General features: G+C 44.9%; 1 protein-coding gene across 6 annotated transcripts in view; it reads left to right on the forward strand.

Moving 5' to 3' along the window:
* MAPKAP1 (MAPK associated protein 1) overlaps positions 1 to 22,039 on the forward strand; it is a 229,363-nt gene that overhangs the window by 184,085 nt on the left and 23,239 nt on the right. For all 6 annotated transcript variants that reach the window (XM_065928444.1, XM_065928446.1, XM_065928447.1 and 3 more), the window contains 2 exons: positions 3,684 to 3,824; positions 18,796 to 18,933. In XM_065928444.1, coding sequence (XP_065784516.1) covers positions 3,684 to 3,824; positions 18,796 to 18,933 — 279 coding nt within the window. The remainder of the gene's footprint in view (positions 1 to 3,683; positions 3,825 to 18,795; positions 18,934 to 22,039) is intronic.

Genomic DNA, 22,039 nt, shown 5'->3' on the forward strand with positions numbered 1-22,039 from the left:
AGGAACCCTGCCTTCTCCTCAAAAGTGTCCCTTCCCAATCCAGCATGCTACAGGCATGGGGTCAGGAGTCACCCACTGCATGGCTGACTGATCTGTACACACACACATGTCCCCTCCAAGTACAGGCACTCCTGAGCCTACTTTGAGAAGTGGCGCCAGAGATCCAAGACCAGAGGCTGTTCCCACTCAGCAGATGAACCTGCTTTAGGGTGAGTGGCACGTGTCAGAGGTGAGTGCAGGACTGTTCCTTCCTTCTCCGCTTCTCCAGTGCGGTTACCCTTCTGATCATAAAAGTAAACACGCCCCTTGTCAGCTGGGGCCAGGCTCGGAACTCACCCAGGTATCAAGAGGACTTAAACCCCCAAATGGGATGTGAATTTACACTGTCAGAGAGTGGGAAGTCAGTGCGAGAAGCATTAGTGCGTTGAGCCAGCTCCAGCTGTCTGCGTCTTGAACAAAATTAATACGAGGAAATTGACAAGCCCTGCTGGTTATTCCATAGCTTTAAGACCTCTACTAAAATCCTATCATCTCATCTGCCCATTATTAACATTTCAGCAAAATATAAAGTTTTCATTAATCTCCCACAGCAAATTTAGGAGTGAAAACTGGCACTTGTTTGAGCTTTTAGGACTACATTAGCTGGTGTATTAAACAAAATATGTCATTCTTCAGTAGCTTCTGCAAGAAGCTAAATCAATTTCCAGCCATATTTATGCACCACTTTATCTAAAAGCATCTGAATTATCATTTACAGCTAAGATGCTTTATTAGCAGCTGGCATTGAAATTGCTCAGTAAAAAATTATATGTCACGTTATAGTAATTTTTAAATTGGTTTTAATCCAACATCATAAAATGTAAAACTCTTAAGTATGGTTTTTTAAAAAAATAATTGGCATTTTAGCATAAATGAGCTGTTACCTCTTTCCAAATCAAATACCTGCAATATTTAGAAAATACTAATTAGTAAAGAAAACAGAAGTTCTTGAGCTAGATTGTATCTAATAATGGCATTTTTCTCAGAAAAGATGGCTTTCAGTGATTTAAAACATGAAAGAATTTTAGTGTTTCTCCAAAATTCTCAATTTAGGAGGTTCTAAAATAGAAATAAACACATCTTGGCAGTTCTGTTTTAGTAAAAGGTATATTTAGAGAACGTGAATAACTATTCAATACTTTAATTTCTCCTTTTGGCTTGGAATGTGCATATTACTAGGGAAACCATATGATCCCAACATCTCTACCCAAAATCACAAGTGTTCCAGAGAGAGGGGGCAGGGTTACCTACTGGGCCTTCTTGCAAAGGTTGAGTGCCACTGTGTCTGTCCTAGCAACGTGATGTTGGTTAAGTCCTGAAACCTCTCTGATCCTGAGGATATAGTGCTTGGTATTCATCCGGTAGATTGCTATTGAGCTCTTGCTTTATTCTGTACGTGGTAGCACTAGCAGGGTCTGGGCGATGGTGTTTAATAAAGCAATCACTCTGTCCCTGCTCTTGGGGTTACAGTCTAATGGCAGAGACGGGCGATTACTATCTGTGATAAATAACCTGAAGGGAAATGCAGGGTGCAGTGACAGGAGCAGCTGAGCTAGACTCAGGATTCCTTGGAGTGTCGCTTAAGCTAAGCTCATCAGAGGGATGGGGAGGAGGCCTGGAGGAACAGAACAGGAGGGAGCAGAAAGGGGAGAAGGATGACTTGGGCAGAGAAGGCAATGTGGACCATGTCCCAGGCATCCAGTGACTGCTGAGGCTTAAAGGTGAGGCTGCAGCCTTTCTGAGGGGAGTGCATCATTGTAGGTGCTAGGATGGTCCAGGCTGGCAAGAGTTGTCAAGTTTGGAAATAGAACATCCAATTCCTAATAAATCAGTTCAATGTGAAGCCATCAGAAGCCAGCTTTGACTTAAAAGCTTGCCCTGTAAACAATAACTGTGGGAAGGAAAGTGTGTAATTGGCAGGCATAATAGAATTTTCCAGTTTTATGCCCAAACCTAGAGTTTTACATTCCTCCAACCCTGTGCCAAGTTCTCTCATGGTTTCCCTGTGGACCCCACTCTGGGTTCTCATCACAAGGCCTTGGGCGCCCCACTCTGGTTGGCCTTTTCTAGACAGGTGCGTCCTCCCCGCAGCAGCTGCGCATTCAGAGGACCACATTCCAGACTTGGGAGTAGGGGGTGACAAGAGTTAGTTTAGCTTTGCTTGTATGACCTGGGCCGTATGACTTTGCCTCCACAGCCTTGGCTGCTTCATCTGTATGATACGAAAATTCTAGGAACTTCCTGCCAGGTTGTCTTGAGACTTGAATGCATGTGTGAAATATTTGGCGCCATGCCTGATGCATGAGAACTCCCATGTACTATTAATAGCTATCATCATTATTATTGATTTGTTTAGCAGAACTTAGTGAGAGCATGCCAGTTGCCTGTCCTGCTTGCAGGAGAAGATGTAGAGATGAATAAGAAACTTCACTTATCCTCACAAAGCTTCCAATTTAAGAGCAACCACTCAACAATTCCAGTGCAAGGCTGAACGTGATCCACTGTGACAAGAGAATAAAAATAACCATGACTGCTATTTATTACGTGTATTGTATGTTAGATTCTTTCAATACATTTTGATATTATATGGATGACAGATTCTAGGGTTCAGAGAAATAGTCACATGTCCAACGTTACTCTTGGAGACAGAGCCAGAAGTTGAGCCCAGGTCTTCCTGGCTCCAGAGTCCAGTATAAACCAACTGCTATGGAATTCAGGGAGAGCTGGAATCTGACTAGCCTGGGCAGAGTTTTGACAGAAGGGATGTTCTAGGCCAAGGGTACCCCATGAACAAAGGCCCAGAAGTAGAGAAACCTGGACTGTACACAGTCTGAGGAGTTTCAGAATTGCTTAGAGAAGGTATGTGTGAAAAGTGACAAGTGGGAAGCTTTTGTTTCAGTAAGACTGGACATCCCTGATTGCTTGACTGAAAAGAGTGTGCTTCATTCAGGAGGCCTTGGGAAGCCAGGGAGGATTTCTGAGCTCCAGTCTTCTTATTTGTCCCCAGTATCTGAGTATTTGGTGTGCACAAAGCTCTGACTAGACGTTTGATGAGTGAGTAACTGATCAAAGCTTTAGAAAGACAAACTGGAAAGTCCTGTAGGAGCTGGGTTGCTGAGGAGCCTGATGGCCAGGAGGCCGCTGAGAGACTGCCACGGCCATCTGGGTTTAAGCAGGCTTGTAGCCGAACCAGTGGAGGCTGGGCCATGGACACGGAGCTGATAAACTGACGGGTTGAGAATCTTGGAAAGGACAAGGATTCTTCAAGGAGCATGGATTACTCTTATAATCACGAAAATTATTAGAAAAAGAAGCAAGAATCTGAGTAACCGTGTTTTTGTGACTTTGACTTACTCTTGTGGAGACAGAGCTTCTGGTGAGCAGTTTTTCTGCCCTCTGTATGGCTGCCGGCCTGCCAAGGGGCTGCTGCAGAGCAAGGCAGTGTTTGTGGAATTAATTGTTGAGTGATTAATATGTTACCGTTCTCTGTTTACTGGAATGGCATTATTAAGTCATCGCTCAGCCTTTTCTTTTCCAAATTAAATAGCCCATATTATTTTAATTTATCCCAAAGCATTTTAAAGCAGACACCATTTGCCAAGCCTCATGTATCTTTATGTGTTAAACTGCTTTTTCCTCCCCAGGTTCAAGGGCAGACGGGGTTTTCGAGGAGGATTCGCAGATTGACATAGCTACAGTGCAGGATATGTTGAGCAGCCACCACTACAAGTCATTCAAAGTCAGCATGATCCACAGACTCCGCTTCACGACCGACGTCCAGTTAGGTAAGTGCGTGGACAGATGACAGACTTTCTGTAAGTGGTCAATGTCGAAATAGGGAGAGGAACAATGTGCCGCTTTTGTGTGACCTGAATGACGAATGGCAATTTGTTTTCAGAGCAAATGTTGAAACAATGAAATTTAAAGTCAGTCCTTTTTGCCACCTGAGTGCTCTGTCTTGTCTTCTTTTTTATGAAGCGGAAGATTAGAAATAGAACTAACTTGAGACTCTTTTCAAACTGATTGACTTTTGTGGAGTTCCATAATTTCCATTCTATAATTTTCTCACATCCTCTGCTTAGAACTGCTTTGTAACATCGCCACTTGCATGTTCTTATTCCGTGAATTCATTGCTGTTCATTCATGCCTTTATTCAGGAGGCTTTTTTTAATGATCTCAGAAGCTATATTTGGATCCTCACCAGATAATCTGGAACTAAAATTCAGTTAATAATGTGGGGTTAATTTGTTTCCATGAAGCACTGAATTTCTATTATGACTTAAACCTAACAGGAGTAGAAAAAGTGCCATGGTTGTCAACATAATATGAACACCACACCATCTTCATCCTCCTCATGGCTGTTACCTAGAGGTATCCTCACGTGTGAGTGCTTTACGTGTATTACTAACCTACCTAAAATATAGGTAGACTTTTACTGTCTCCACCTGACAGAGAAGGTATTAAATAGATGAGGTGCAGAGAGGTGACGTCTCGTGCCCACACTCACACAGCAGGTGGTTTCAAGGAAGAATCCTGGTCTGGCCAATGTGAGTGCCCCCGTTTCCTAACAGAGGACGACGGGAGGCGGGCAATAGGTACAGGTGCCAGGCTTTCTCAGTTGGGGAGCTGGCCTCTCCCCGGGCTCTGCTGGGACCTCAGCCACACCACCCCTGCCTGGGCATCCTTTACTTCATGTGCAAAGGGAGAAAGCTTGAATTCTAACTCTAAGACTCATGAATGTTCTATTTCTCAGAAAGGTTTCATATGTGTCTCATAATAAAACCTTTTCTTACATGGGCATTAGTCCAGCTAATGTGTAATAAGTCTCAAAAATCTCTCAAATATCTCTTACCAGCTTGACTGACAGGAGCTTGAAGTAAGCTGACAGTAGCTTACTAATTAAGAGATGAGCATTGGAATCACATCTGGTTTAAATTGTGACTCTGTCAACAACCAGCCATAATAGGCAATGTCTTGATTTTTCTGAGCCTCGATTCTGTTCTGTTTAAATGAGAGTGTGAGTGTGCCAGCTTCTTAGCATTACTGTGGGGAGCAAGTCAGATACTCCATCGAGCTTAGCCGAGGCCTGGCTGTTGGTAGACCCTCTTAAGAAAGATCTGTTAGTGGAGATGCAACATAGTGGAAGCTTGGAGGACAGACTCAAGAGTTAGAAGTCCCAGTTCAAACCCTGACTCATTCGTTAGCTGTATCAACACAGGCAAGTGATGCAAAGCTGTAGTCTCCTCATTTGTAAGATGAAGATAATAGTCTCTATCTCACAGACGGAGTAATCATGGGGACCAAATGTCTTATCACACATGGAATACTTAGAAAGGCACCTGGCACATAGCAAGTGCTCAATAAACATCAGCTTCTAAGATGATGATTATGACAGACTAAATAGAGAAATTAGCACCAGTATCTTAGAATCAGAACACACAGAACCCATCTTCTTTCCCCCTCTGTAGACCTCTTTATCCCTCCTCACAGAAAGCCTCCAAAATGGTACAAAAGGCTTATTTAATGTTAATTGTTAAAACATAAAGTTCTTCAGTGTTTTTCTTCCTAAAGGTGCTTTTTCTGGTATGTCTCACAGAAGTAAAAATAATGAGGTAGCTCAAAAACAAGCCAGAAAGGGGGTGAAAGTACATGCTGAATGGTTCAAAAATACACAAAGATAACCTGTAGACGTAATGACGGTGGTTTTCCAGGGCTGAAGAGACTACAGTGACTGGAGGGGATGCATCTGGGGTGCTGGTTAAGTTCTGTTTCTTGGTCCGGGTGCTGATTACATGATTTCTGTAGACTTGGTGGGAAAGTCAGGTTTTATATAGTCTTGGGATTTATGCACTTTCTCTTTGTATATCCTCAATTAAAAGTTTGTGAAGATAAGAGTGCTACTCAGACATCGTGCTTGCCTGCAGTTCTTTCCCGGTAACAGAAGGTCTGCTTTTTCTGAGTGGTTCTAACTTTAAGAAGCCCAGTAACTAGCCTGACTGCTGATAGAGGTCCAGGGTACAAGGCAGGGATCCTCCCAGGCAAGCATAATCAGCAAACCCATTCCTGCTGTTTCCCCAGGTGGAAAGCAGTGCCTTGGAAAGATAACCGATAGTGTGGATTTCTTTCCCCAAAGTTTTTCTGAAAGGTAAAAGCCAAACTTGAATTTATGAGATTCTGATCTGTATATTCATCCAAAGGGAAAAGCTCACAAAAGGATCTGTGCCAAAGACACCCAACTCTGCAGGGAACAGTGGGTTTGAATCCCAGCTTTATTGCCTACCTGCAGCCTAATCTTAGGCAAGTTCCTTCCTCTTTCAGTCTTCATGTTTGGCATTTATGAAGTGGGAATTATAATGTTTACCTTTCAAGACTGTATATGAAAGCGGCCCACAGAAGTTTATCTTAATGTTATCATTGTCATTAACATTTATTTTATTTATTACTTTCTCTCCTGGTCCACCATCTTCAAAGTATTTAACCAGATCACTCAGATTAGGTAATGGCTCTGTTGGCGAGGGGCTTCCCTTGTGGCTCAGCTGGTAAAGAATCTGCCTGCAATGCAGGAGGCCTGGGTTCGATCCCTGGGTTAGGAAGATCCCCTGGAGAATGGAAAGGCTACCCACTCCACTAATCTGGCCTGGAGAATTCCATGGACTGTACAGTCCATAGGGTCGCAGAGTTGGACACGACTGAATGACTTTCACTTTCACTTTCTATTGGCAGTGTCATGATGCGGACTTGTCAGGTGGGCATGGATGATGCTGGTAACACAGGTATCTCTCTAGAGCGTTGGTTCTCAGAAGCCAGATGACTGGGAAGCTGGTCGTGGTCACCTCTGGATGCTTCCAGTGACACCCATAGCGCCCTCTGGTGGAGAGTCACAACTGAGGCTCTTCTAAAATAGATATCAGAGCATTTGTTTCCATTATGAATCTAAATTTAGTCTTTAGCATTATAAGCAAAGGCTTCATTAATTAATCTTAAGCACAATAATTTTGTGACAGTCGGATAACCATGCCCATGAGTACTGTATCATGCAGTGAATAAGTCCACTTCCTGTTCCCATGCACATGAATTCAGATACACACTTCCTCCTTGGAAAGCAAATGGTAACACCCTGTCATTCTCACAACAACAACAACAAAAGCCTGCACGCAGCAGTCCGAAAATTTTTCCTTTCTGAAACAGAATCAACTGCGAAGTTCAGGGCAGCACACACTCTTTATGAGCAGTGAAGTGAGCAGCTGGATTCTGAGATCAGTAAATAATTTATTTTATTTCACCTGACTAGCCAGGTGCTTCGGATCTTTCCTGACACTGATGGATGGTCTCCTCCGCTCGTCCATCCTGTGTCAGTCAGAGCAGAGATTTCACTTGCCCCGGTAAGTGTCTGTGTGCGGCGTTCAGCCAGCAGCGCCGCCGATCCCAGAGAAGGCCAGCCGTCCGCTCTGAGTGAGTGGTACCTGAGAACATGTTGCCGCGACTCGGTGTCCCCGAGCTCCATGATACCATGACAGCGGCCTGCCTCCCGATCGAGGAGCAGGGGTCGATGTTCTAGTTGCACCATCTGCCACTTGTCTCTGCAAAAGTCAGGGGATAAGAGACTCAGATTTTGATCTGCAAGACCCCAAATTCAATCGATTTTCCACCAGACTTTTATATAAATAAAAATCTTTATTGGAGGCCATTCGTGAAATGTGGGGCAACAATTAATTTTTTTTTATAATATTAACAAGAAAAATTATAATTTTTAAAGTGCAGTGAAAGTCACTCAGTCATGTCTGACTCTTTGCAACCCCATGGACTATACAGCCAATGGAATTCTCCAGGCCAGAGTACTGGAGTGGGTAGCCTCTCCCTTCTCCAGGGGAATCTTCCCAACCCAGGGATTGAACCCAGGTCTCCCAGATTGCAGGCAGGTTCTTCACCAGCTGAGCCACAAGGGAAGCTCTATAATTTTTAAAAGAAAATATCATTTATCAAATGCTTACTATATGCCAAACACTCTGCTGGTCATTCTTGCATTGTCTCCTGTGATCATAGGACTTTATTAGATAGTACTGATATTTTCTCTGTTTTTTATGTGAGGAAAATGGGGTGTAGGGGAAATGTAGTAAGTAGTGAAGCTGAGATCAGAACCCAGGACTGTCTGAGGCTGAGGCCTGTGGCTAACCACTGGATTCGGCCTTGAAAGCAGATCCTCCTTGCACCAGTTCTCTATTCCTATAACAACGTATGGTATACAGTGAACTTTCACCCCTTTACCATATTTAATCGGCATACCACATTGACAATGCTATTCCCATTTCGTGACAGAAAACTGACACTTGGAGGAGTTAATGAAATCCCGCGATGTATGTAAAGCACTTGGTGCTTACTGGCACTTAGCTGTTACTTAACAAGTACTGTCTTGCCCTCCCCCTCAGCCATCACATACACAGTAGGATATCCATCCCAGTAGCAGAACTGGGACTGAAACTCAATCCCATACACTCAATCCAGTCCATCACATGACAGATGCCTCGGTCGTTAATAGTGTCCCTTCACCAAGGAAGTGATTACTTGTAGTTGGCCATTCCAAACATCTGCGCATCCTTCACTCTTCTCCCTCCCCTAGCATCTGGAGGTCAGTGTCAGGGTGGCCTGTGTGCTGGTAGTCCCTCCTCCATTCACACTGTTGACCAATCCCTGCACCTCTTCCCTCTGGGCACACAGACCTGACCCCAGAATCCTTTCCACACAGCCCAGAAGCAGCACTCACCAATCAGTCGGTGTTGGTTCTTAGGCTGAAATCTGTTTGCCATCCTTGCTCTACCAGCCCAGAAAACTCACCAGACAAAGCCATCATGCTTGACCGTGCCTATATTTCCCAAAAACAGTTTTGGATTTTTTTTTTCATCTTGTCTGCTTCCCTTCCACGTTGGGCCTCAAAGCACAGATGCCCTTTAAGCATAGACCTTGCTTGAACTTATACCAAGTTGAGATTTTTTTCCCATTAACTTGAGATCCTGTATGCTTGACCACAGGATCGGGCACCAAGACATGGCTGCTACCCACACATCCCAAGGCTGGCAGGTTGAAGTAGGTTTGGGGAAATTGACTCTACAAGCGTTAAAAGATGGGCTTTCTTGATGGTCCAATGGTTAAGACTCTGAGCTTCCACCACAGGGGGCACAGGTTCCATCCCTGGTTGGGGAACTAAGATCATGTTTGCCACATGGTATAGTCAAAAAGTTAAAGAAAAGGGTCAGATGGCGAATGCCAGCCATGATCTAAGAAGCCATGGTATACTATCAATAAGCTCTTATTAGCTGGCTAACAGAAAATGAATTAATTATGACACACCAGCCAAGGGGCTGCCAATAAACCCATGTAAGAATCAAGACAGGGAAAGCCTCTCATTGACATGGTACCCTAAAGCAGCAGTTCCTACCATGACCGTGTATCAGAATCACCACCTCCTGGCCTCATCCCAGATCTGTTGGCTCAGAATCTCTTCATAATTGTGGGGTTTGGGAAATGCAGTCTCACAGTATTCAAAGGACTTTCTTACCCCTTATCTCTTTGTCCAAGGCTTGTTTTTACTGATTGGGCAGGTCAGCCTGGTTTTCCCAGCACAGGGTCTCTTAGGCTAACTTGAGCCCTTCACTTCTCAATTGTCAGTGTTGACCATCTCCACATCGCTAAAAGAATCTGTTACTGAACATATACTATACCACGATTTCCATCCGTGTCATTATTGTGTAAGATTATAAAATAACCTCTTCCACAAGTTTCCATGGTTACCTCCATTCTCTCTTCATAAAACAGTCCATATGCATAATCATAACACTTGTGATCACAGTAGTTTGTTAACAGAAGTATTAAGTACAGTAGCACATACCTTAGAGAAACAAAGAGGGCTTCGTCTCAAGCCAGCTCCAACCAGGTTTGTAATGGCTGCCCGGAGCACTGCGCTGAGATAGCATCTCAGGCTGCATGAGAGAGCCGCGTCAACTCGGTGATTGATTAACAATGTCTGCCCTGGACCCGAGCATGATGAGACGCACGCAGCGTGTGTGCCACCTGTTGTCGTTATTTAATCCATTGGTCAGTACCCAAGCCAGACCTCAAGAGAAGACCTTATCACAGTGTTACATTTAACACATGGCATGCAAACTTAAGAAACACATTACAACACAGGGCTGCCGGAGTGAAATCTGTATCTGTGGCCTGGGCTTATTACTCCTCAGCCTCACTCTGACACCAAAAGTAGTTCATGTGGCTGTTTGAATAAAATATATGCCTCTGTTACTTTCCGATGGAGTATAGTTCAAGTAATGACACAATCTGGAAATGTGTGTTAAGAAATGGACTGATCTCCCTTCCGTGTTTCCATCTCAGATTAAATACTAAGGAGATGACCCTTCTCCATGCAGAGACACTAAAACGTTCGTGGCGAGACATGCACTGGGCTTAGCTCCAAGATCCCTGGATCCACTGAGTAATTTGAGAATGCAGATTCTAACATTCTAAGTACTCATAACAATAAGCTAGTAACAAATTCTAGTAATAAATGATGATTTTCTTCCTATTGCGGCAACATTTTCTGAACCAAAAGTTGGAACAGAATTTAACAAATCCTAGTGAACCTGAACCTGTGAAGTAGCAGGACAGACACTATCAAGACTTCCTCTGGAAAATGTGTTTACCACATCAGTGCTTAATGCAGTGATCAAGTCAAGGGAAAATCTCCTGACGGAAAATGTCAGAAACTCGAGGGGCTTTTTCTAACTGTATGCTTTCCTCTCCATTCCCAGATCTTCCCTTCTGAGAATCCCTGCTGGGTAATCCAGGATTACTAATGACAATGTGCCAGGCTCCTCAGATGGCTAAGAAATAATTAAGAACTGGAAAAAGTGGATAACCACTGGCATAATGGAAATTAATGGGAATCAGATAGATGAAAGTTGACCAAGGTTCCATATTCTTTTTACCACTTCCTCATCCTTGGCACTTGAGCACCACCAGTGTACTGAGCATGGGGAAGATCTGATGTTTCCTCATTCTGCAAGTGATTAATTATAAATTCTCTCAAGAAACAACATTACTGCTTCCTCACATTTAAGTTCACCTGAGGTTTATTTGCTAAGTCGCTTCAGTCTGACTCTTTGCAGTCCTTTGGACTATAGCCCACCAGGCTTCTCTATCTGTGGGATTCTCCAGGCAAGAATACTGGAGTGGGTTGCCATGCCCTCCTCCAGGGGATCCTCCCCACCCAGGGAGCAAGTATTGGCAGGCAGGTTCTTTACCACTAACGCCCCATGGGAACCATGTATGTACCAGGAGAATATTTAGTTTGGGAACCTGACTTCCCCAGTATAAAATCTTTGCAACTGCCTTCTCTACAGCAAGGATTGAGACCTCACCCAAGGATGGGTTTTACTGAGGTTAAACAGTCCAGGGTCTTGTTTAGGAAGCTCCTTATGCTGAGCACCGTGCTGAGTCCTGCTGCACAGACATGGTTTCACTCATGGTCAGGCCACCTCTGAGCTTGCATCCCAAGGGTAACGGTCCAGTGAAGTATAGCAGACTTGTTCCCAAGTCTCTGATCATACATTGAAGTTGGCCGCATTTAGCTCTGGATCCCAAGTGGTTTGGGGATGTTTATCCACTTAACAGAACCAGTGATCCACTTGATCTCAAGAATGTAGGGTTCTACTGATCTCGTTTTGGACCCCTGATAAATTGTCAGAGACTGTGCATTTTATATTGCAATGCATTTGATCATTATAAAAGTGCATAGTGAGATACACTGGGTCTTTTTAAGCCCCAGCTTATTCATTTGGAATATGAATTATTTTGTAGTTTTGTCATTAATGGGTGACATCAGACAAGGTTATACCCAGCCCTGAGCCTCAATTTTCTTCATATGGAGAATGAAAAGTACCAGACTGGGTGATCTCTCAGGTCTCATTAAGCCCAAACAGCCTGTGTATCTGATCCTGTGTGTAAATTCAGAAAAGTTTCAAAGACTTCCCTGCCTGCTCTGTGGATGCTATCGATTGCTATATAGATTTAGCAAAATCCACTCTGGCAAGAAGTTGTTCAGTGGCCCTCCCAGGGGGCTTTTCCAGGCTTTCGCAGGCTATAGGTAACTGGAAGACAAGAGGATTGTAGAACTGTGTAAAAAGCAACTCTGGGATTTAACAGTGGTAGGGCTTTTGTAGTCTCAGATTCACGGTTGTAGGAAATTGATGAATGAACCACAGCTCATGATGTCTAAACAAATAAACAGTAACTCAGGAACTACACTGAGGTATGGAATGTTAAATGCCCTAATTTTTGCCGAACTGGTGTTTCAGCTTCTTGGAAGGGCATTTTAAGTGTGCCCTGAGGGGGACTGTGCCTTCTAAGAGTCACACATGCCCATCTGGGACAGTAGGGAACAGCTGAGGGGTCAGAACACACACTGGACTTAGTCCCATAGACCTGGGCTTCAGCCCCAACTTTGCTGTTTACTAATGTGATTCACCCTGGGCAAGTACGTCATTTCACCTTTCCACGGTCATTTTTAGTAGTAATTCTGATACTGATTGAGCCCTTATAATGTCCCAGGCACTCTGCTCTCTTCTACATGCTTAAGCCATTCTACCTTCATGACACCCTGGAAGCTGGTACTGTTGCTTCCCCATTTTACAAGGGAGGAAGCTCAGGCTCAGCGAGGGAGACTGTCACTTTGCCCAGGATAGCATCAGCGGATCAAGGTCTCCAGATTAATGACCTGGAGACTGTCCAGGGCAGGGGCTCCCTAGCCCCAGAATTTCCACAACTTCAGGTGTGAGAACGTTCTTCCTGATTTTGAATTGAACTCTTGAAGGTTGCCAGGAAGAAGTTTGTCCTCTTGGGGATAGGAGGCTATTCTCAGGATTCATGGGGTTGAGGGCATTGGTCTCTGCAATTGGACAGTCATTCTGGATCCTGGTGCTTCCCATACTGGGGTATAGAGTGGGTCCCGGAGAGAATCACCCCCTAGCCTCACCCCAGACGAGGGCCTGGTGGGTCCCTTGTTCGTATCCCTCCCGGGGCTCTCTGAGCTCACACTCGTCCTGACCATCATCTCTTCATCTGTGTCGCATCCCTCAGCCTAGTGCCTTATTCCGGGTAACAGCAGTCCGGATAACACCTAGTCACATACTAGGTGTCCCTGTGTATGTGAATCACTTAGTCATGTCCGACTTTTTGCAACCCCAAGGACTGTAGCCCACCAGGCTCCTCTGCCCATGGGATTCTCCAGGCAAGAATACTGGAGTGGGTAGCCATTCCCTTCTCCAGGGGATCTTCCCGACCCAGGGATCAAACTGGTATCTCATGCATTGCAAGCAGATTCTTTACCATCTGAGCCACTAGGGAAGGCCACTAGCTGTGGATTAAGCACTGTCGCAAACACTTTTACAAATCTTATTCATTCAATCCTTATAACAAGCCCATGAGGTGGCTTCTGTTATTGCCATTTTTTAGCAACTTTCCCAAAATAACAAGAGTTTAAAAAGTAGAGAAGCTGATCCCCAAAGTCAGGATCAGGACTCTCTGACTCCAGAATTCCCTGTCCCTAACCTCTATGCCATGCCTTAAAATACAAACTGGGCTGCTCCTGCCTTCCTAATAGAGATATGCTGAGCTTGTGATAAGTTGCTACACATGAAGGGACCCAGCACAGAGGTTGTCCAGGGTAGGTGCCCAGTCTATGTTAGAAGTAATGCCCAGGGCTAATTTCCTCTCAGGGAAATCTTTCAGTTATCTAAAACAGACACTGGTCTCCTGGTGATAGCTCTAAGGCCTAGGACAAATAGTCCCCCCAGAGAGTTGTATGTAAGTTAGAGTTGCATTTTTGTTTATTTTGAGCTGTCTTGTTAAGGAAGGATTTATACACTGGCGTTGATGTAGGACAGCAATCAGGCAGTGTTTTCTGCTTTGACAGTTGGTGTGATAGTTTGCTCCCAGTGAAGTTTGACTCACTGTATCTGGAAGCTGTCAGAAGTGGGAACATGAAAAGGTCATGACGGATGGCTTTGGATAAGTGGGTTGGGGAAGAGAGCTGGCAAAGGAGACAAATGGCCTCCCTTGTTTCCGAGGGAAGGAGCCAGCCCTGGCCGGTTCGGGCCAGCCTGCATCCTCTCCTCCTCCTCACTGGCCGAGCCTGCTGGAGTGGAGCCTCCCAGGCACCGGCAGTCAGAGTGGCGCCCATGTTTGAGCCCTTTGGGTATCGGAGGGCTGCTCGGGGGAGGGCGTCTCCAGTTTAGGATCACTTCTCATCATTACCAGTTACAGAATTTAACATAGTCCTTTCCTCTCTTGTTTTCAAAACTGGGAAAGGGTTCTGAATTCTAAAGTAGAAACCAGCCCCCACAAAAAAAGTCAACTTTTAAAATGATGTTTGTTTTTATTTTGGTGAAATTTCCACTGGCCAGAGTTGACTTAACCAGTGAAGCATATCCTTTTGACCTCTTTTCTATAAATATTTTCCCTGTCCTTTCACCTAGCATCATAAGAGTTTTTCCAAATCAGAGCTTTTCTTATACTTAATTTTTCATGGTTGTATTGTATTCCGACATGGTTGTCTTAACTAGTCCTCTGTTGTTGGCCATTTAAGTTAGAGAAATGTAAACCGTCTTTCCCTTCTTTTCTTGGACATATATTTATCATTTGAATTACCTGTTAATCATGCATAAATGACACTTCAAGGAGTGCCTCTGCCTTTCCTTCAGAAGAAAGTGAAATTATTAGTCACTCAGTCATGTCCGACTGACTCTGTGTGACCCCGTGGACTGTAACCCGCCAGGCTCCTCTGTGCATGAGATTCTCCAGACAAGAATACTGGATGGGTTGGCACATCCTGCTCCAGGAGATCTTCCCAACCCAGGAATTGAACCTGGGTCTCCTGCACTGCAGGCTCATTCTTTACCAGCTGAGCCACCAAGGAAGCCCTTTTCTTCAGAGACTTGACACAAAAGCTTTAGCCAAGGAAATCAGAAGCATGCTCATTGATTGACCGGAAGAACATTGATAGAACTTCATGCTTCATTTTGCCACGTATGAACAAAATTAAAGGTGTGCATTTATTGGCACATTTGACTATTATTTGTTCCTTGGTGAAAATGGAGAGAGAAGACCAAAGACTGGGTGAGGAGCATTGGGGTAGGTCCCACACTCGGGACCCCGATGGCTCTGGGTTTGAACACTGCTTTCCCACTTAAACGCTCCCCAGCCTTAGACCAGCGCCTCCCCCTCTCCTAGCACAGGTTATGTACAGCACCTTGCCCAGTTCTGGCAGAATAACACTGGGGTGGAGGGGACATGTCCTGGAACCAGCTTACCTGGCTTTCTTCCCATTCCGGCTCTGCCCCTTGGCAGCTGTGTGAACTTGGGCAAGTGACGTCTCCTTCCCATGGTTTCAAGTTCCTCATCTATAAAATAGAGGGAAACACAGGGACCAACCTCATAAGGTGGTTGTGAGATTGGCATCAATGCGCGCGAGGGGTTCCTACCCTTTCTGGCGCAGTTAATGCCTCACCGCCCTCTGCCCCAGACCTGGCCTGTAGCACCAGCCTCCAAACTGCTCTCCTTTCCACCAGGTGCCTTGTCCTTTCAGCTCCAGGCCGGCCCGGGAGGTCTGTTTGCTTCAGGCTGAATTCCGCAGTGGAGGCTGGGTGTGCCCAAAGTGGGCTCCCATGGCGCTGCCGCTTGTCCGGCAGGAGCAAGCAGGGTCCTGTGAGGCCGTGTGCCCTGCTTTAAGAAGCCAGACTCACACACATCTCAAGGAGGGGGAGATTATTTAATGTACAAAAGGATTTTTCCCATCAGGAGAGATTCCCCTACAGGCTTCTTTAAATAGTGACTCCTCTAGGCAGGCGAGTGTTTTACAGATCATTAACTGCTTGACTGAAAGCCTGCAGGGCAGAGAAAGTTAAAACTAAAGTGTTGGGAGCCCCTGCCAATTACAGATCAATCCAAAATGAAGATAAAGTATCTCTGAAACTAGAAGTCACTGGGAAAATGTGATTTGATTCAGAAAAAATCTGATTTCCACGCAGCTGTTTTGAAATACACTGCTTGTTTCTATGGTGTTCCACCTGCCTGCCTGTCTTGATCCTAATACACTCAACTCCCACATCTTCATCCCCAAACCGCAGACTTGGGGGTTCCCCTTGGTGAACTGTGACTGCACAATAACCCCAAGAAAGGGTGTGTTTGGGAAAGTGTTCTCGTGGTGGAACAGAGCTTAGGCTACTGATGCTAAGATACAGCCCATAATGGATGAACTCTACAGGAACAATTTGCAGATAAAAATAATAGAAGTTAAAGTGTACTTTACATGATAAAAGAAAGATGAAAGAGGACGAGAGTCTGTTACATCTTAGATGGTTACAAAAGTCCTGCTTTGTGAAGTAGGCTCTGTTGAAAAGATTGATGCAATGGGGAGTGACCTTGGCTTGGAGCAGGAGCTGGTGATGTATGTATGCGCATCCCTCTGCTAAATGGACCCAGATTTGTAGCACTAATATACATGGGAGCCCAGAACCAAACTCAGTACGGCAATAAATCAACAGCCACTTTGGGTGTCATTTCTGGTTTATATTCCACTATTGTTCTATCACTTTAATTCATGTCACTATCATCTTTTCATCTGGAACAGTTTTATATAATTTTCCAGTGGAGTTACCTGACAAATCCTATCAAATTAACAAGCTACATTAACAATATTGACTGACTACGGCTTCAGGAGTTGCAGGGCCGTAGAACAAAATTTTAAAACCGTGTCTTTCTGATGATGATCGTCCCCCTCCCTTTCTGAGAAAGGAATGTGGGGCAGGGTTTATTCCACAGAAGAGATATGCACATTTATTTTGCTCTGCTCGTTTTGACTTTTATAAATGTCAAAATAAGAAGCAGAGGAAGGTAGGGAGCGGGGGAGCCACTTACTACCAACAACCATGGTGTAAGTACTTTTCTTCTTTCAGGGAACTATAGAAATGTCCAGATCTTTAACAATTAATGACCAAACTGGAGGGAAGAGTGTGACTGTGTAGTCGTAATCTATTTTAAGTGAAATGTAATAAAATCAGTCTCCTGATGCATTCTCACCCTCCTGAAATCATCTAGACCTGAACGTCCAGAGTCAATTGGGCTGATGACATTATGCCTAATTGAAATATGGCGTTCCTGAAAGATGCCTAATGACAAATTCCGGCATTCGATTAATTAAAAAAATACCAATTGTTCATCTTTTCCTAAGACCACATGGTAATGACTGGGGTTAAGCAACTGAACTGCGGGGTCTCCTTTGGCAGGTAATACTGTGCTGTAGTCTGTCCAGCCTCCTGCCTTTGTCTGGCTGCTATCTGGGATTTCTTTATTCATAAAATAAAATGGAGATGAGTGGAGTTCATAGCACAACTCATCACTAGGATTTTGTGTTTCTGTTCTTTAATTTTAAATTTGGCCTGACTGTGGTCATTGTGGTCTCTTGGTTTTTGTTTTTTAATGTAGCTATTTCTTTTATCTGCCTTATCTTTTGGCCTACCAAGTTTTCTCACATGATAATTTAAAATTCCTGAGTGTGATCCATAGGATGAAATATGTTAACTCTGGTTGTCTTTTCTGTTGCAGAATGTACATTTGGTGGTTTTAACGGTTTCTTATATCTTCATTTTGCTTGTTCTCACTTTGACCCTGACCTTGAAACTGTGGCCTAAAAATTAATTACTTTCAAGATTCCTTCTGGGGCCCACTCTGGAAGGATATTGAAGGGTTTTGTTTCAGTTCATGAACAGAGTCCTCGATTTTCGGTAAAAGGGAAAAGAGAGCTTCTAGCCTAGATGTCATGTGTCAGGCTGGGCACCGTTGCTCGGAGATCCAGGGGAGCATTGCTGTGGTTTCCCAGGTGGTCCCAGGACACCCCGCCTCCCTGGTCTGTCGTGGTTCTCCCAGCAGCTTTGCTCCCGGTCACTGCGCAGTGTGGTATGTCTCTCAGGGCTCTGAAAATGAAACCTGAAGTCCCCATAGTTAACATTCTGGTTCCCTGTTAGAAAGCCTTTGTTGCATAAAGCGCACACCCAGGGCTGTCTCCCTTAGCGGAGGAGCAGTACTTCCACAGCCTGAAGCCTTGGGCTTAGAAGGTTTTATGTGAAGCACCTTGTGGTCCTCCTGGGACTTCCTTTAAATATGCTGTGGACAGTTACTTAGTGTCAGAGAGTTCTTTAGCGAGAGAGAAACTTTTCCTGTGTTTAGTGTGGAAGATTTTTCCAGGTCAGAAGCTCTTCGTTGGCAGCCTGATTAGGCATAGGTGATTTGACGGCTCTGTCTCCCCAACCCGGATCTTCTACAACAAAACACAGCAGAGACTACTGATCAGAATTGTTTAAATGAGCCTTACCTTATAGTTTATTTCATTAACGACATGTAGGTAAGCTCTGTATTATCTCTTTTCCAAGATGGAAAGCTTCATAATACCTTTGTATATGGATTTTGGTTGCTGCCCCTCTCCCCACCCCGACCCCGGCTCACCCACCCAGGAGGCCAGACAGGCGGCTTCTCTGTGCCACTTGGAATCTCCTTACATCTGTCTTAAGAAGCCCATGGCATTCCCCGAAGCCCTAAAGAGAGTTCATGCTCGTTCAGTTTAGGATTTACAAAACAGGTCAGGTGATTCCACTGAAATCACTTACGCCCCTTACTTCTCGTGGTTTCTCTTCTGTCCTCCCCTCGGCCTTACAGGTATCTCTGGAGACAAAGTGGAGATAGACCCTGTCACGAGTCAGAAAGCCAGCACCAAGTTCTGGATTAAGCAGAAGCCCATCTCGATCGATTCTGACCTGCTCTGTGCCTGTGACCTTGCAGAAGAAAAAAGCCCCAGTGAGTAGTGCCTTTTATTTATGTCTCCTTTCTCTCTTCCCCCCACTTCCCCTCTGTGTGCTGGGTGCCAGGAGAATATATTGCCACCGTGTCCTTTTTTCCTTGGGTCTCTTTAATTCATTACCAGAAATTTCTTTTAATCAAATGGGATTGTGTTGTGGTACCCAGAGCCTGACACGGGCCCCTCTTCCGCTCAGTCTTGATGGCAGGAGAGAAGCTCATAGCGGCTCCTGACCTCAGTCCCCCAGCCCCGCCACCCCCGATGGGGACTGGGAGCTGGGGGCAGCTCCCTGCCAGGAATCTGCACTCCCCAGAGCCCTCATTTCACTTTGTGCTCCCTTCCTCTGCCCGTCTTGGGGGCTGGACCAGTCAGACCCAGACCTGCCTGCCTTCCTGGCCAGATTGAGGAGAGCTGGAGAATTTCCCGTGGCAGCTGAAGACTAGATTTAGATATCCATCATGCCAGAGGTGTCAACACCCTCCAGATTATTGGCAGCTGCATGACCTACCAGCTCGTAATTAAACCCCTGCCTGGTGCTGTGGAAGAGATCACTGCTGGGCTGGCACGCCTCTGGTTAAATTACCAAAGTTGATACAGTCCAAGTGTATATTGTAGCATATATATTTTTGCAGTTCAGTAATTGAGGATAGTGTTTAGATAAATCATTGTTAGGACTTCAGTCCCATGAAAAGACAGAAAGGACACAGATCACACTGATACTCTTCCATGGAAGAAAGGATTTGTTGTTTTGCCTGGAGAAGGCTATAAGAGGCTGGTTCTCGCCTGCAGATCCTATTTAGAATGTAGCCACCCAGCACACACCTCAGTAGCATAGCTTCCAACTCAGTAACTTGGAGCACCCAATTTGTGTTATTCTCCTTTATTCTGGTGTCTGCTAAATTGGGAACAAATACAAGGAACAGTAAGAAATCTAAAGGCCAGCAAGTGTCTGTAATGTGGCTCCAGTTTTTGAGGTGAAACTGACTAAACAGGGACCTGAAGAACAAAACCTGGGCCTGCACGCCACCCGGCCTCATTTATGCGGGGGTGTTTCGTTCTGTTGAATCCAGCCGTACTACACGCTCTCCTCCTTTCAGCTCCTTAGCCTACAGCTGAGCAAGAAGGGGGGACGTAGTGGTGCAGGGAAAGGAGGAAGGCCGTGCTTACCGCACCCCCCACTGTCCCACCATCCTGTCGTCCCAGTGAGGCCTCGGTGGCCTGCAGAGACAGCATGGCTGCCAGAAGGAGTGGTGAAAAACCGCCTGCTGCTCTGGGGCCCTTGCCCAAAGACCGCCAGATTCCCTCCTCCTTTAGATAAACATCTTTTTCCTAATCCCTCTCCCTCGAGCTAGTCAGCCAATAAAGATGTCATCATTCTAGCATCTTTCTTCCCAAGAACTCAAGATGCTTTGAAAAGTAACATTTTATAAATGCTCCATGTCTCTGAGAAATGAGAGGCCGTCCACTTACATGTTACATAGGGGATTACGCTGGAGTGGAAAGGTTAGGGAAAGAGCTAGAAATAGGATTCAGTTTTCCCTTATATTCCTACCGAGACACTGTGTGAGCTGGGCTGGGTTTCAGGCATCAGAAGGTAAAGGATGTAACACACCCAGCCTAGTAGGGAATAAAGCAGATGGACAGCCACACCCTCCTGTTGCCTCTTGAGGCCACTCAGCCAAGAAGTACTTCTCACACATCTCTGAGGGTGAGGCTAAGTTCCAAAGTCTTAGGGATCCAGAGCAGACCTGGGCCCCGCCATTTCAGTATTGACAGCCCAGCCGGAGAGTCTTTTGTCGTATGCTCAGACATACCTGCTGGATGGTTCTGTGTAAAAACTGCACGTGTAGGTCTTGCAGAGGTTCCCCCTCTCACTCTAGAACTGTGACCCTTTGTGAGCAGAGAGGCACACCGCCTGCCCTAGTAAAACACTTCCTGAATCCTTGTCTCCATCACAGCACTTCCAAACCATGTCCCTCTAAACTCTAGGTTCTCGGGGGACTGCCGGGGCCTGTGTGTGTGTCCGTGTGTTTGTGTGTATATGTATGGGTGTGTGTGTGTAGGACAGAGTTGGGCATGAGGCTTCCCCTTCACCCAAAAGATTTTGCATTTAACTCCAACCAGTTTGAGGATTCTGCACTTGGAAACATCAATTGATAAAAAGGATTTTTCTGTTTAAAAATACGTATATATATATATGTAGATAGAGATTTGAAAGTTGCAGGCTCTCAAAATGAAATTCAGACATTGACTATTTCAGACTCGTAGCCCATAATTTCCCATCCTGAATTTGGACTGTAGTCTCTGTGAACTACCTGCTCACCTGGAATTTTGTGCTTCTGCTCTCCCCTCTGCCTGGAATACACCTGCACCCTGACCCTTTCCCTCCTTTATGGACACCTCCGTTTCCTCACACCCGGCCTCCTCATTGGTCAAGATCCGGCTCCCAGTGTCAAGACATTTTCTGTAGTTCTGCCCCCTGGAGTTTGCGCACACCCCTGGTAAAGCACCTCACACACACTATGTGTGTGTATTTGAGGTCTGACCCTCTCTTCTACCCCCATCTCCATGTTGAACTCACAGACCAGAGACTGGTTTCTGTAACCTTGTCCCCTAGCTCAGCACCTTCAGGGTTGTTCTCAGTGAATGTTACTGTCATGAAATAGAACTTAATGAGGCCACAGTTTAGAAATCAAAAGTTGTTCAACATCATTTATATTGTAAAGTGCCTAAACAAAGATGTCTTCAGTGAATCAGCTTGATGCTGTTACTGTTTTATGATCTCCAGTATCTTCATCAAATTAATTCATTGTCTTAATCTAAAAAGTTCATCTTTAAAACCATCATCAGACCACAGAATTAATCTACCGGGCTTCTTTTTTTTTTTAAAAGGATTAATAGTAACCCTTTTTCATCTTCTGTGTCTGTTGAACCTCAGAAAAAAGTTATTTTAACAGCACTAAAGAAATGAAAGTCACTATATTTCATAAGTTTAGCCTGTGATTTTTATCAGCATAGTGATGTATGTTTGTAGCTGAGTTTACATCAAAAATTATTCTTGGGGCCTTCTTGAATGAATTATAGCAAAGAGAGAGAGTCTAGAAG

This window comes from Muntiacus reevesi, chromosome 3 (genome assembly GCF_963930625.1).
Source record: "Muntiacus reevesi chromosome 3, mMunRee1.1, whole genome shotgun sequence".
Taxonomy (NCBI): Eukaryota; Metazoa; Chordata; class Mammalia; order Artiodactyla; family Cervidae; genus Muntiacus; species Muntiacus reevesi.